The sequence below is a fragment of the Staurois parvus genome, unplaced genomic scaffold (genome assembly GCF_062004578.1).
Source record: "Staurois parvus isolate SC_StPar_1 unplaced genomic scaffold, SC_StPar_1.0 ptg001769l, whole genome shotgun sequence".
Lineage (NCBI taxonomy): Eukaryota > Metazoa > Chordata > Amphibia > Anura > Ranidae > Staurois > Staurois parvus.
In genome coordinates this window covers 69,466-85,453 of record NW_028319565.1, presented here as the reverse complement: position 1 = coordinate 85,453, position 15,988 = coordinate 69,466, and the positions used below count along the sequence as shown (strand labels likewise).

At 43.3% G+C, this 15,988-nt stretch overlaps 2 protein-coding genes across 2 annotated transcripts in view; both read left to right on the top strand.

Moving 5' to 3' along the window:
• Nucleotides 1-15,988, top strand: part of LOC149434336 (NACHT, LRR and PYD domains-containing protein 3-like) — a 319,711-nt gene that overhangs the window by 236,121 nt on the left and 67,602 nt on the right. The window lies entirely within an intron of this gene.
• LOC149434337 (NACHT, LRR and PYD domains-containing protein 10-like) overlaps nt 1-15,988 on the top strand; it is a 61,094-nt gene that overhangs the window by 20,794 nt on the left and 24,312 nt on the right. Inside the window, exon 6 of the mRNA XM_089663799.1 lies at nt 9,818-11,540. Coding sequence (XP_089519925.1) covers nt 9,818-11,540 — 1,723 coding nt within the window. The remainder of the gene's footprint in view (nt 1-9,817; nt 11,541-15,988) is intronic.

Sequence of the window (15,988 nt, the reverse complement as noted above, 5' to 3'; positions counted from 1 at the left end):
GAAGGCGCCGTGCTGTGTAGCACAAGGGTCTCAGCATTTGGGCTGGGTGTATGTAAATTTATTGTATGTTCCCAGCATTTGGGGTTGTGTTTATTTGCCACATCTATGTAATATTCTGTTGTGGCAAAAGCCGGTGCTGAGATTGCTTTCCTCGTTCGTGACTTCACTGTATCCTGGGGAGCCCACCCCGGTACACGGCTTACATCTGTACACCCCATATATCCCGTACATGCCTGTACACCCCGTACATCTCGTACACCCAATACATCCAGTACACCCCGTATATCTCCTACATCCTGTACATCCCGTACATCCCTACACCCCGTATATCCCCTACATCCTGTACATCCCATACATCCAGTACACCCCGTACATCCAGAACATTCCATACCATCCCGTACATCCAGTACACACCCCGTACATCCCATACCATCTCCTACATCCTGTACACCCAGTATACCCTGTTCTATCCCGTCCACCCCGTACATCCCGTACGGCCAAGCAGATATTTTGACAGATCTGCAGGAGACCTGCATGATAGCAGAGATCTACTGATCGCCGGTGTAATGCTTTCCAGGCTCCTTTGGACAATAATAATAAATGCACATTTTTTTTACCTGCAAAAAAATGTGCATTTATTATTTTTGTCCAAAAGGTGAACTTATTCTTTAACTGAACAAGCTGAAGTTAGAAGCTGATTGGCTCCCATGCACAGCTGCACCAGATTCTGAGTGCTCCAGTTTTAGGAAATCTCTCCCTATCATTCAACAAGACAGCAGACACAGAACAAGTAAGAATACAAAATCTAATATATAGGTGAGCGCTGGCGATATCTGGGGAGCAGCCAGCACACAAGGTGAATAATCCCCTACAATAGTATATGTAAGAAAATGCAGCGCTAAAAAAATATATATTTTTTTATATATATAAAAAAATATATATATTTTTATATATATACGGCGTCACTTTGGACTCAAACCTTTCCTTCCAATCTCATGTCAAATCACTTACAAACACATGCAGGCTCCACCTCTGCAACATCTCCAAGATACGCTCCTTCCTTACCCCAGACACCACTAAACTACTAGTACACTCCCTGATTATCTCACGTCTTGACTACTGCAATTCCCTTCTCACCCGCCTACCCCAGCGCAGGCTATCCCCGCTCCAGACCATCCTGAACTCAGCGATTAGACTCATCCACCTCACCAACCGCTCCACCTCTGCTACCCCCCTATGCCTATCCCTCCTATGCTGTTACACAGTTAATATTTATGTTAATGTACATGAGAGTTCATATAGTTTATTCTTTGTACCATTTCTTATGGACATTTCTATAGTTAGTTATGCTGCCATCCAGTGGCCTTATTTGGTATGCATTTGTTTTATATTGCCTCCCTGAGATCTATGACACAGTTCCTTTGTATATGAAGCTCCTCCCTTCTTCTTCAGTACAGAACTTCCTGTGTCATGGATGCAGCTAACAGACCACATGTAACAGGGACACATGTATTCTGCATAGTACGCTACAGAAAGTATCATCTTTTGACCGCATAATACTGGAAACCATTCATTCTGCTGTATCCTGTTGTCACATGTACAGAATAAAGCAACTTCTGGATGAACACAGTATTGGTGAGTTCAGCTATCTGACAAGGATTGCCCACAGTGATTATATCTGCTTATACAGGCTAGGCAGAGAGGTCTCACAAGGGATAAATCGCTATCACAGCAATCTGAGTCAGAATAGTCAAAAGATGCATAGAACCCCTACAGCCTGCTGTGTATATGTGTGTGCCTAATCTGCAATCAAGCTCAGTGCCATCCGCCATCTTGCAAAGCACATGGTCGCACAAGCTTACTGCACTTCATGTGAATGTTGAAAACTGTTTCTCTGCATTGAACTGTGTTACCCCACCTGTCTAAGCTGCTGTTCATCTTCTTAAAGAGACAGTACCAATTTTTGCAGAACAGTAAAAAATGTCTAGACAAGGCTCTGAACACTCCTTTATGGCCGAACCAACGCAGATACATCATTCCTCTGAACCAGCAGACGTACAGGGAGCAGATTCTGCAGACATTACCGAACAGAGCGTAAAACCCAAACGTACAATAAAACCAACACAGAAACTCAGGGAAAACTATGAAGCCACTAGAGATGAGTTCTCCAGTAATCTGTCAGACCTCTGGGACCAAACTTCACAATGCATGTCAGTTTTGTCACACTTTAATGATCAACCAGCTGAATTAAGAGACTATATAAATCACCTATCTGCTGCGTATGAACGCTACCAGCGGCTGTCTGTAAAATACTCAGCTTTCTTGCAGGACTCTAATATAGAGGATTCTTCAGCAGAACTGACCAGGACTGATGCACTAAACCAACAAAGGGATCTTGCAGTGCAAAATGCTAAGTTTAAAGCAGAACTCCGCATTACTCAACTGCAGGAGACAAGATCTCACAGATCCACCTCAACCAAGCGCACTGCACTTTCTTCTAGATCCTCTCGCTCCAGAAGTTCGACGTTAAGCGATAAGCTAATAGAGGCCCGCGCTGATGCTGAATCAAAAAAGGTGCAAAGCTCTTTTACCAGAAAGGAAGCAGAGGTAGAAGCACGCAAGATAGCTCAACAAGCACAGATGATAGCTCAACAAGCAGAGATGGAAGCTAAAAGCAAAGCTCAACAAGCAGAGATGGAAGCTAAAAGCAAAGCTCAACAAGCACAGATGATATCTCAACAAGCAGAGATGGAAGCTAAAAGCAAAGCTCAACAAGCAGAGATAGAAGCTAAAAGCAAAGCTCAACAAGCAGAGATGATAGCTCAACAAGCAGAGATGGAAGCTAAAAGCAAAGCTCAGCAAGCAGAGATGGAAGCTAAAAGCAAAGCTCTCCAAGCCCAAATGGCTTCTCAGCAAGCAGAGGCAGATTCCCAAATAAAGATTCTGCAGATGGAAGGGGAGGAAGCAGCTTCCCTAGCAAGGCTGAAAGTCTTTGAACAAGCAATGGGACAAAGTACTAATTCAGACTGCCTTATCCCAGCAGAACTGGAAGATCCAGTTGAACGCACCAGTGAATACGTATTAAAGCATAACATGTGTGAAGATACAGAGTCATCTCCTGTACCTCCTACTAACAACACTGTTCTGACTCTCAACACAGAGACCTCTCAGCTCCATATGCCTAAGCCTCTTCAAATGTACAACACAAGTACATCTATGCAGCAAACCACATCAACTCCTGCCAACAACAAGGTGACTTCCAGTGACAAGTCGCAGCTCAAGCCACAGCCAGCACAAGCCTTAGAGACTACACCACAGTTAAACGCTCATGCAACATCATTTTACCCTGGTAAATCTCACCCTACATCACCAGAGAACTTTCACACCCAAGGGGTTCCACAAGTTACTTTGGCACCAAAGAGTGAGAGATCAGACTTGAATGACTTTGCCAGATATATGATTCGCCGTGAGCTCATTAACACCAGCCTCTCAAGGTTTGACGACTGTCCAGAGAGCTACAGGGCCTGGAGATCAACCTTCAAGGCTGCTATTGCTGATCTCAACCTTACTACTAAGGAAGAACTTGATTTGCTCATAAAGTGGCTGGGATCAGAATCTGCAGATCGTGTTAAAAGACTGAGAACAGTACATGTTGACCACCCAGACGCAGGTCTTGTTGCTGCATGGGCAAGACTTGAGCAAGCCTATGGTAGCTCTGAAGCTATAGAGATCGCTCTATTCAAGAGACTGCAAAACTTCCCAAAAATAGGAAACAAAGACTATCGCAGGCTCCAAGATCTAAGTGACCTCCTCATGGAGCTAGAGTTGGCAAAGACAGACCCACGTCTATCTGGACTAAGCTTCCTGGACACCGCTCATGGTGTCAACCCAGTGGTGTCTAAACTGCCATACGGCCTGCAAGAGAAATGGGCACAACAGGGCTCAAGGTACAAAAGAGACTATAACGTATCCTTTCCTCCATTCTCATACTTTTGCAGGTTCATTAGTGATCAAGCCTGGACGAGAAACGATCCCAGCTTCAGCTTCAGTGAACCAAACTTGCCTGCTTCATCCTCATCATCATCAAGGTATGATAACACAGCAGCTAAACGTAGAGACTATACTAGAGCAATATCTGTTAAAAGGACAGACATCTCACCCTCCACAACCTCGCCTACTGACCAAGGCATTGTGGATGCCAGAGATAAAGACCCTAATCGTCAGTGTCCTATTCACAAGAAGCCTCACCCTCTTAAGAAATGTCGTGGGCTTAGGGCAAAGCCTTTACAAGAGCGCAGGGAGATTCTCCAGAAACTTGGAATATGCTACAAGTGCTGTGCTTCTTATAACCACTTTGCTAAAGACTGTAAAGTTGTCATCAAGTGCACAGAATGCGGTAGCGACAGACATGTTACAGCCATGCATCCTACTCCACTTCCAGACAACCCGCAGCAGCTACCTACCTCAACCCCTGTCCCAAATTATGGCGGGGAGCAACAAAGTCATGCTCTAGCCAAAAGTAATGTTTCTTCTTCATGCACAGAAGTCTGTGGAGAGGGACTGGATCACAAATGCTGTGCCAAGATATGCCTAGTCAAGATATACCCCAAGGATCATCCTGAGGAAGCTGCTAGGATGTATGCCATAATAGATGAACAGAGCAACAGATCCCTGGTTAAGCCTAAATTCTTTGAGATCTTTGGCTTAGAAGGTCACGCCACACCGTATACTCTCAGAACCTGTTCTGGTCGTGTAGAGACCTTTGGCAGAAGGGTCGATGGATTCATGGTCTCTCATATCAAGGATGGAGAAGGCATACCCCTCCCAACATTAGTTGAATGTGATCAGATACCAGACGAAAGAGAAGAGATTCCTACTCCAGAAGCTGCATATCATCATCCTCACTTAAGGCACCTTGCTGATGAGATTCCTGCGAAGAGTGCTGAAATCTTGGTCCTGCTAGGAAGAGACATTCTCAGAGTACATAAAGTACGCGACCAATGCGATGGACCTAACAATGCCCCTTATGCACAAAGACTTGACCTAGGCTGGGTAATAGTGGGTGATGTATGCCTGGACAGAACGTCCTCTGAGATCCACTCCTTCAAAACTTACATGTTGGGAAATGGACGTGCATCCCACTTCAAACAGTGCCCTCACCATTATGAAGTAAAGGAGAAGCCTCTTGACATCATCCAAGTACCTGATGTTACTCCTGTTCTTTGTGATGACAACCTACGTACCACAGTGTTTTGTACTACAAGTGATGACAACAAAATAACCTTGTCGGTCGAAGATAGAGAGTTCATCAAAATAATGGACGAAGAATTCTTCCAGGATGAGTCTAACAGCTGGATCGCACCATTACCTCTTCGTGCTGCAAGGGCCACACTCCCAACCAATCGTGAACAGGCTTTATCCAGATTCAACTCACTTCAACGAACACTAAAGAACAGGCCTGAAATGAAGGAACATTTCATCGCTTTTATGAAAAGGATCTTTGACAATGATCACGCCGAACCAGCGCCACCACTTCAAAGACACGATGAGTGCTGGTACCTGCCTTTCTTTGGAGTGTATCATCCACGTAAGCCAAAACAAATCAGGGTAGTATTTGACTCCAGTGCCAAGCATCAAGGCGTATCCCTGAACGATGTTCTTCTCACTGGCCCGAATCTAACTAACAACCTTGTAGGTATACTTATGAGATTTAGAAGAGAACCAGTTGCCATAACTGCTGATATTGAGCAAATGTTCCATTGCTTCATTGTACGTGAAGACCATAGGAACCTCCTAAGGTTTCTGTGGCACCGTAACAACAACATGGACAATGTGATAATTGAATACCGCATGAAGGTACATGTTTTTGGAAATAGTCCCTCACCCGCTGTTGCAACATATGGTTTACGAAGGACTGCCCTTGATGGAGAAAAGGAGTATGGTGCGGATGCTCGACACTTCATTGAGAGAGACTTTTATGTTGACGACGGACTTAAGTCTTTACCTACAGACGAAGAAGCCATAGACCTGCTCCAAAGGACACAAGGTATGCTTTCCGAGGCTAACCTCAGACTACACAAGATTGCCTCGAATAGTGTTGCTGTTATGAAAGCCTTTCAACCTGGCGATCATGCCACTGGGTTTAAAGATTTAAATCTTGGAATGGACATGCCACCTGTACAGAGAAGTCTGGGCCTACGGTGGGACTTATTAAAAGATACCTTCGGCTTTCAAGTCGGCTCTGCAGACAAACCATTTACCAAGCGTAGTGTTCTGTCAGTGGTGAACAGCTTATACGATCCATTGGGATTTGTGGCTCCCATCACCATACAAGGTAAAGCCTTACTTAGACAGTTCTCAGAGTCTATTAAAGATTGGGATGCTCCGCTGCCTACAGACAAGCTTCCAAAGTGGGAGTCCTGGAAACAATCTCTACATGCCTTAGATGGAATCAGTATACCACGCTGTTACACCTCAGCTTCCCGTGCTACAAGTCAGGGAAAAGAGCTTCACATCTTCTCAGAAGCATCTGCCATAATCAATTCAAGACCACTTGTTCCAGTTTCTACAGATCCAGAGACCCCAACTATCCTTACCCCAGCTACTCTACTTACCCAGAAGCTTGGGTCCGTTCCTGTTCCACCTGGAAGCTTTAAAGCAGGAAATCTGTGCTATGACCAGTGGAAGCGAGTACAACACCTCTCCAACCGCTTCTGGAATCGTTGGAGAATGGAGTATATTTCTGCTCTGCAAGGACGCAGAAAATGGCAATGCCTGAACCCTAACATTAAGGTTGGAGATCTCGTTCTGCTGAAGGACCAGCAAGCTGAAAGAATCGAGTGGCCTATGGGACTCACTGTAAAGAGCATTCCTAGTGATGACGGCAAGGTACGCAAAGTGGAGGTGAAAGTTGCAAGACAAGGGACTGTAAAGACTTTCAGCAGACCTATCACGGAACTTGTTCTGCTCTTGCCCTTTGGAGAATGAACTTGCTTGTGTATGCTGCTGGATCCAACCTGTGACTTCAAGAAGGAAGTGTCTTGAACTTTAATTGATACAACTTGAAGCCTTACGTTATAATTGTTGCACTATATGCATGTTCTCTTCATTATGTCTTTCAGGTCTTCAAGACATCAAGCAAATTGCACTGTTGTTTATTTGCAATTGTATAACTACCGTTATGGTTTAAATAGTGACATTTACAATGCCAGACAGGGAGTATGCTGTTACACAGTTAATATTTATGTTAATGTACATGAGAGTTCATATAGTTTATTCTTTGTACCATTTCTTATGGACATTTCTATAGTTAGTTATGCTGCCATCCAGTGGCCTTATTTGGTATGCATTTGTTTTATATTGCCTCCCTGAGATCTATGACACAGTTCCTTTGTATATGAAGCTCCTCCCTTCTTCTTCAGTACAGAACTTCCTGTGTCATGGATGCAGCTAACAGACCACATGTAACAGGGACACATGTATTCTGCATAGTACGCTACAGAAAGTATCATCTTTTGACCGCATAATACTGGAAACCATTCATTCTGCTGTATCCTGTTGTCACATGTACAGAATAAAGCAACTTCTGGATGAACACAGTATTGGTGAGTTCAGCTATCTGATAAGGATTGCCCACAGTGATTATATCTGCTTATACAGGCTAGGCAGAGAGGTCTCACAAGGGATAAATCGCTATCACAGCAATCTGAGTCAGAATACCTCCACTGGCTCCCAATTGCCCAATGCATCAAATTCAAACTGCTAACCCTGACCTACAAAGCCATTCACAACACTGCCCCTAACTACCTCACCAACCTGATCCCCAAGTACCGCCCTACCCGTACCCTTCGCTCCTCACAGGACCTCCTTCTGTCTTGCTCCCTGGTCTCCTCCTCCCACGCACGACTACAAGATGTCTCCAGGTCCTCCCCCATCCTCTGGAACTCACTACCCCAATCCATCAGATTGTCGCCTTCCCTCCTCACCTTCAGGCGCTCCCTGAAAACCCACCTCTTCAGGGAAGCCTACCCCACCCTTACCTAACAGCCGTCCTCCTTCATTCCTCACTCCACTCCATCCCCCACAGCCACTTCCTCCTGTACCACTACCCCCTTGCTCCTAGATTGTAAGCTCGAAAGAGTAGGGCCCTCGAACCCCTCGTGTGCTGTTCGTTGTTACTGTGCTGTTTCATGTATTGTCCCCCCCCCCTTCTATTGTACAGCGCTGAGCAAACCCTTTGGAGCTATATAAACCCGATGTAATAATTATATATATATATTGCGGAATGGTAAAATTCAACACATAAAAGTGCAGAAAACATTAGTAAATGCGAAATCTAAAAATCAAACAATATGGTAAAGTGCATCATGAATGTAATGAGCTGAGTAAAACAGTAAAGTGCATCAAGTAAAAGCATGAAAATATCAGCTAAACAGCTCAAAAGGCAAATGCCAAACAATAAAGTGTATCACGGGCAGAATCTAAATACAATAATGTCCGTGGTGATCAGTCAAGTAAAATGCAGTAGTAAATGATGTTACAATAAACATATAAAATCTGATATATATATATATAGGATAAATGGGTAAGAATACAAATTTAGGTAAAAAATGCATTTATAGAAAGACGCGTATCCTTAGGAAAAAATCATTTTTATCTATAAGTATTTCTTTATGGCTGACAATGCTGGGAAGGAAGAAATAGATTTGAAATAGGAAAGCAGAGGGACTGGCGGGAACACCAGGTATTTCTCACAAAGGAAGCAATACAAAGAGAACAGGAGACATTTTAACACAAGTACTGCCTATGGTACAACAGACAAATATCGGGAATATGAAATGTTTGGGTAACATACACTTAAAATGAAAAATTAGAAGACAACATTCTCCTATGACCACTGATTCTTTTTATCCTTTCACCAACACCTCTTTATTGGGCTCTGAGTGACAGAAGGCAGAAGTTGAGTTCCTGGTAATGTGATCTCTGTGATTGGCTGTTATAGCAGTCGCATGATTAGGAACCCCCACTACCTCCCATTTATAAATAGTGACTGCTCAGTGAGTGCGCTGGTAGTGCTTTCCACACAGAACAGAGGTGCACCATAGATGCATATGTGTGATGCATGGACGATACGGCCCACCCACCTCGCTGGCACACATATACATTAGGTAGTTGGAAAGTGGCCAACATTCTTGCTTTTATTATTTTATATTCATAGAAATTCTTGGTCAAAGATGCATTTTTAATATCTGGATCATCGTATATCATTACAGTATATTCACATTTTATTTTATTAATTTGATGAATTTAAATTATATTGAGGTTACTGTAGAGGATGGGGGTGTGTGCTTTATTGTACTTCTCCTACCATACAAAGTGCAGTATTGTGGTTGGTTGGCACGGTGAAAGGTGGGAGTTCCTGAATAACGTGGCTTTTATCAACACAACTTTTCAGCTTCCAGCATCATCTCCCTTTGAAGCTTATAGTATTCAAACATGAAATCTCAGAGCTGCAAAAAGAGCTGTAATTAGCTGGATATCCTATTCTGATTAATGTCTGCATAGTAAAGTATCTCCAGTCAGGTGTGATCTCACCTGAGAAATCCTGGAGCCGGAGATGATAACACTAGCCACAGAGTATAGAAGAGGCAGCATAGGGTACTTATTGGGAATATGTGGGGAGGAGACCAAGGGGACACATTGAAGTTTGAAGGGCAGAAGAGGCAGCCTCTAACAGTACCCCTTCCACTGGGAGTACTGCTTATACTTTCTCAACTACTGTTTTAACCCGTCAAAAATATTTCCATTATATTCGCAGATATTCATGAAAAGCACAAACATCATCTGATAAAGAAGACTGAGACTCTAGTGGAGCATAGACCCCCAGGAACTACCCTGGAACCACAAAGATTCCTCATCAATGAGCGTTATGTAAAGCTGATTGTAGTCTCTACTGATGAGTTCCGGCAGCGTCCCCAGAATGAGCTAATACAGACCGGGGTAAAACATGAGGAATGCTTGAAGGAAACACAAACTAGACTGGAACACATTACCCCCAACAAGCTGTTCCAATGGAACCTCCAGTCACAATGTGTACCATATGCAGTAATGGTGAGCGGAGTGCCAGGAATAGGGAAGACCACACTGATGCAGAAGTTTGTCTATGACTGGGTGACCGGAAAACACTACCAGAGATTTGCCTTTGTCTTCTTCTTCAGATTCCGGGACCTTGATAGACTGGGAGAGATCAGCTTTGAGGAAATGATTCTTCAACAATATCCGTATCTGGAGGGTCAGATTGGAGATATTTTACAAGATCCAGAGAGACTTCTGTTTATATTTGATGGCTTGGATGAAAGTATTCATCAAGTGGATTTCAGATCAAGTAAACTGTCCAATCCAAAGCAGAGAACACATTTTGATAAGATTGTGCTCAGTTTGGTGAGGCAGAGTCTTCTTAAGGGTTGCTCTGTACTGATGACCAGCCGCCCAACCAGACTGACATCAGTTAACATCGATGTTTTCCAGAGAATAGCAGAGATCATGGGATTTCTCCATGAAGACAGACGGATCTTCTTCAATAATTTCTTTGGAAATGAGGAATGGTCAGAGAAGGCTTTCCATTATGTGCAGGAGAATGACACGCTGTACACTTTCTGTTATATCCCAGCATACTGCTGGATCATCTGTACAGTGTTATCAATGTGCTTCAGAGCCCAACCAACAATCACCGATCAGCTGATGACATCATTACCCAAAACAGTGACACAACTCTTTGTGACTTTTGTCTCCAACATTCTGGCCAATCACAGCCAGAATACAGATGGTGCTCACACTGCCCGGGAACTGCTGACATCTATGGGGCGGATGGCAGAACATGGAGTCATGAATCACATGATTGTATTTGATGAGCGTCATCTGGAGTCATTCATTGTGAGAAATGATAATCATCTCTTTTCATCTTTCCTGATGGAATCTGGTCAGCCTCCTGATGTGGATTACACCTTCTTACATCTCACTCTTCAGGAGTTTTTTGCTGCTTTAGTCCATTTTATAGACTATAATGCTGACAGATTACAGGAAACACTTGATAAAGCTGAATCTTACAAAGACAGCCGTGCCGAAATATTCCTCCGTTTCCTCTGCGGTTTCTCAGACTCTTCTACTAGATCCATGTTAAAGTCTCATGTGGGACAATTGTCTACTCAGGCTGCCAGACATGTCATCACCTTGATCCAGAAGAAAATACCAGAACAATGGATGTGTCAGAAAATACCTGACACATCCATAAGAGGCAACAGAGATCTTCTTAATATATTCTACTATCTCCATGAGAGCAGGAATAAGGCTCTGGTGTCAAAATGTATTGGATCAAACAACATTGACTTTTCCAGTGTCCCCCTCAGCCCTCTGGACTGCTCTGTGCTGTCCTTTATCCTTCAATCCTGCAGAGAGATAGAAGTAAATCTATGTTCATGTAATATTCAGAGTGAAGGATTGAGAAAACTTGTACCGGCTCTACACAACATCAAGAGTCTAAGGTAAATATTAACTATGAATAATAAAATGTTCATAAATTTCCCCAGAGAAATTATTATTATTATATTGGATTTATATAGTGCCTACACTTTATGCCGGGCTTCACAACATAAGGGCAGACAGCACAATTACAATACAATTTAATACAGGAGGGATCAGAGGGCCCGGCTTGTTAGAGCTTACAATCTAAGAGGGCGGGTCGAGAGATTCAAGAGGTAATAACTGTGGTTGATGGGCTGATGGACAAAATACATGTATAGTTGTTAGTTGGGGGCAGGATAGGCCTCTCTGTCCACTTTTAGATGATTCCCGAAAACTCATCTTTTCAGAGTAGAAGATAGATGGCATTGGGGAAGGGAGTTTCAAAGGATGGGAGCAGCTCTGGAGAAGTTACAAATTGTTGGTGCTTCTTGTTGTCTGTTATATGTGGACTGTATAGGTATCTGTGTGAATGTATCAGATTGTTACATCAAATGTACAGGTGAGTAGAGGCAGCAGAATCTGATCTATGGGAGTAACATCAAGGTACAGGTAAAAGAGTAGAACCAGCACTTACATCTGAGGTAGTTTGCCCTTTGAAAATGTGTTATTACACGAAAGGCGTTAGAGAGATACCCTTTCTCATGGAATACTAACCACATGACCTACAAACTACCTCAGATGTAAGTGCTGGTTCTACTCTTTTACCTATACCTTGATGTTACTCTTTTGTGATCATTAAACATACTACACAATAGGAGTTCTTTTCTCTCTGGGCTCATTTTTTTTGGCACTGAGAGTCCTTATCCTGAAGGATCCTTTCTTGGTTCCCATCTGAATGCATGATCCCCCTGATGGCTGGAAATTGTACTGCTGGACAGTTAACCTGAGATGTGGAAACCTGCTTTGGATAGATGACAGCTGGTGAAGCACCCCCACCTGATGATCACATCCGCATGCTGAGTTCCCACCCCCAGAGTACCAAGGAGTAGGTCTTATATACTCCAACGCACATTTATCTGTGCTATCTGGTTAGTGCATAGTATGCTCATTGTTTCCAGCCACAGCAGTCACGAAAGTTATCTGCTGTTCTTTGTGTCACCACAGTCACATTACTTCGCATGAACTATATCCTACAAGTTTACATTACTGTGTGATACTATCTGGTCGGTGCATAGTATGCTCATCGTTTCCAGCCACAACAGTCACGAATGTTAATCATTGCTCACTGTGTATCCACGGTCACATCACTCCGCATGAACTATATCCAATACGTTTTGTTACTGTGAGATACCATTTGCATACTGTTAATATTATATAGTGCCACAGTCACAGCAGTCACGAAAGTTAATTATTGCTCACTGTGTCACCTCAGTCACATTAATCCGCATGTACTATATCAAATAAGTTTTAATACTGTGAGATACCACCTGCATACTGTAAATACTATATATTACATATACATTTGTACTTTTATTTTTGGCATTTCTTGGAAGATCTGAGGTTGTTTCCTCTTCTATGCTGGCTGCTCCCATCTGTGTTATTTCTTGTCACCCAGCGCTCATATTTTTATTGTTTATATTATACACACACAATATTGTATATTCACATCAGTCCCTGCCCACATGGAGCTTAAAATCTAAGATCCCGAACTCACATACAGTTGTGTTCAAAATAATAGCAGTCAGACATCACTAACCGGATCAATCACTGTTTTTGGTAGAAATGATTAGAGATGAGCGAATCGAACATGGCGAAGTGGAATTCGTTTCGAATATTGGGAAATATTCGATTCGCGACGAATCCGAAGATTAGCCAACTTCGGATGCGCGAATCGAAATTTTCCCAAAAATGGCGACGACATGTGTGGCGACGGAGCGGGGATCTCTGGGAAGGCGCGCAGACAAGGCGCGCTGACCCATAATGCATTCATTCATGACATGTGATCGCATTAGCCAATCAGCAGCCAGCCAGCCAGCACTGTGTAATGGTGGAGCTATAAATCGCGGCCATCTTAGAATTCTCCATTAGCCTCCGGTCATTCAAGACAGACAGACCTGTCTGTATTGAGGGACAGAGTTAGGGCCACAGAGACTTTAGGGCCACAGAACCGTTACTCAGGGACACAGAACCGTTACTTAGGGACACAGAACCGTTACTTAGGGACACACAATCGTTACTCAGGGACACACAATCGTTACTCAGGGACACACAATCGTTACTCAGGGACACAGAATTGTTACTCAGGGACAGACACAGAATTGTTACTCAGGGACACAGAATTGTTACTCAGGGACAGACACAGAATTGTTACTCAGGGACACAGAATTGTTACTGAGGGACACAGAATTGTTACTCATTGTTACTCAGGGACACAGAATTGTTACTCAGGGACACAGAATTGTTACTCAGGGACACAGAACTGTTACTCAGGGACAGACACAGAATTGTTACTCAGGGACACAGAATTGTTACTCAGGGACAGACACAGAATTGTTACTCAGGGACACAGAATTGTTACTCAGGGACACAGAATTGTTACTCAGGGACAGACACAGAATTGTTACTCAGGGACACAGAATTGTTACTCAGGGACACAGAATTGTTACTCAGGGACACAGAATTGTTACTCAGGGACACAGAATTGTTACTCAGGGACAGACACAGAATTGTTACTCAGGGACACAGAATCGTTACTGAGGGACACAGAATCGTTACTGAGGGACACAGAATCGTTACTCAGGGACACAGAATTGTTACTCAGGGACACAGAATTGTTACTCAGGGACACAGAATTGTTACTCAGGGACACAGAATTGTTACTCAGGGACACAGAATTGTTACTGAGGGACACAGAATTGTTACTCAGGGACAGACACAGAATTGTTACTCAGGGACACAGAATTGTTACTGAGGGACACAGAATTGTTACTCATTGTTACTCAGGGACACAGAATTGTTACTCAGGGACACAGAATTGTTACTCAGGGACAGACACAGAATTGTTACTCAGGGACACAGAATCGTTACTAAGGGACACAGAATTGTTACTCAAGGACACAGAATTGTTACTCAGGGACACAGAATTGTTACTCAGGGACAGACACAGAATTGTTACTGAGGGACACAGAATCGTTACTGAGGGACACAGAATTGTTACTCAGGGACAGACACAGAATTATTACTCAGGGACACAGAATTGTTACTCAGGGACACAGAATTGTTACTGAGTGACACAGAATTGTTACTCATTATTACTCAGGGACACAGAATTGTTACTCAGGGACACAGAATTGTTACTCATTGTTACTCAGGGACAGACACAGAATTGTTACTGAGGGACACAGAATCGTTACTGAGGGACACAGAATCGTTACTGAGGGACACAGAATTGTTACTCAGGGACAGACACAGAATTGTTACTCAGGGACAGACACAGAATTGTTACTCAGGGACACAGAATTGTTACTGAGGGACACAGAATTGTTACTGAGGGACACAGAATCGTTACTGAGGGACACAGAATTGTTACTCAGGGACAGACACAGAATTGTTACTCAGGGACACAGAATTGTTACTGAGGGACACAGAATTGTTACTCATTGTTACTCAGGGACACAGAATTGTTACTCAGGGACACAGAATTGTTACTCAGGGACAGACACAGAATTGTTACTCAGGGACACAGAATTGTTACTCAGGGACACAGAATTGTTACTCAGGGACAGACACAGAATTGTTACTCAGGGACAAAGAATCGTTACTGAGGGACACAGAGTTGTTACTCAGGGACACAGAATTGTTACTCAGGGACAGACACAGAATTGTTACTCAGGGACACAGAATCGTTACTCAGGGACACAGAATTGTTACTCAGGGACACAGAATTGTTACTCAGGGACACAGAATTGTTACTCAGGGACAGAAACAGAATTGTTACTCAGGGACAAAGAATTGTTACTGAGGGACACAGACTCGTTACTGAGGGACACAGAATTGTTACTCAGGGACAGACACAGAATTGTTACTCAGGGACACAGAATTGTTACTCAGGGACACAGAATTGTTACTGAGGGACACATAATTGTTGCTCATTGTTACTCAGGGACACAGAATTGTTACTCAGGGACACAGAATTGTTACTCAGGGACACAGAATTGTTACTCAGGGACACAGAATTGTTACTGAGGGACACAGAATTGTTACTCAGGGACAGACACAGAATTGTTACTCAGGGACACAGAATTGTTACTCAGGGACACAGAATTGTTACTGAGGGACACAGAATTGTTACTCATTGTTACTGTGGGACACAGAATTGTTACTCATTGTTACTGAGGGACACAGAATTGTTACTCAGGGACACAGAATTGTTACTCAGGGACACAGAATTGTTATTCAGGGACACAGAATTGTTACTTAGGGACACAGAATTGTTACTCAGGGACAGACACAGAATTGTTACTCAGGG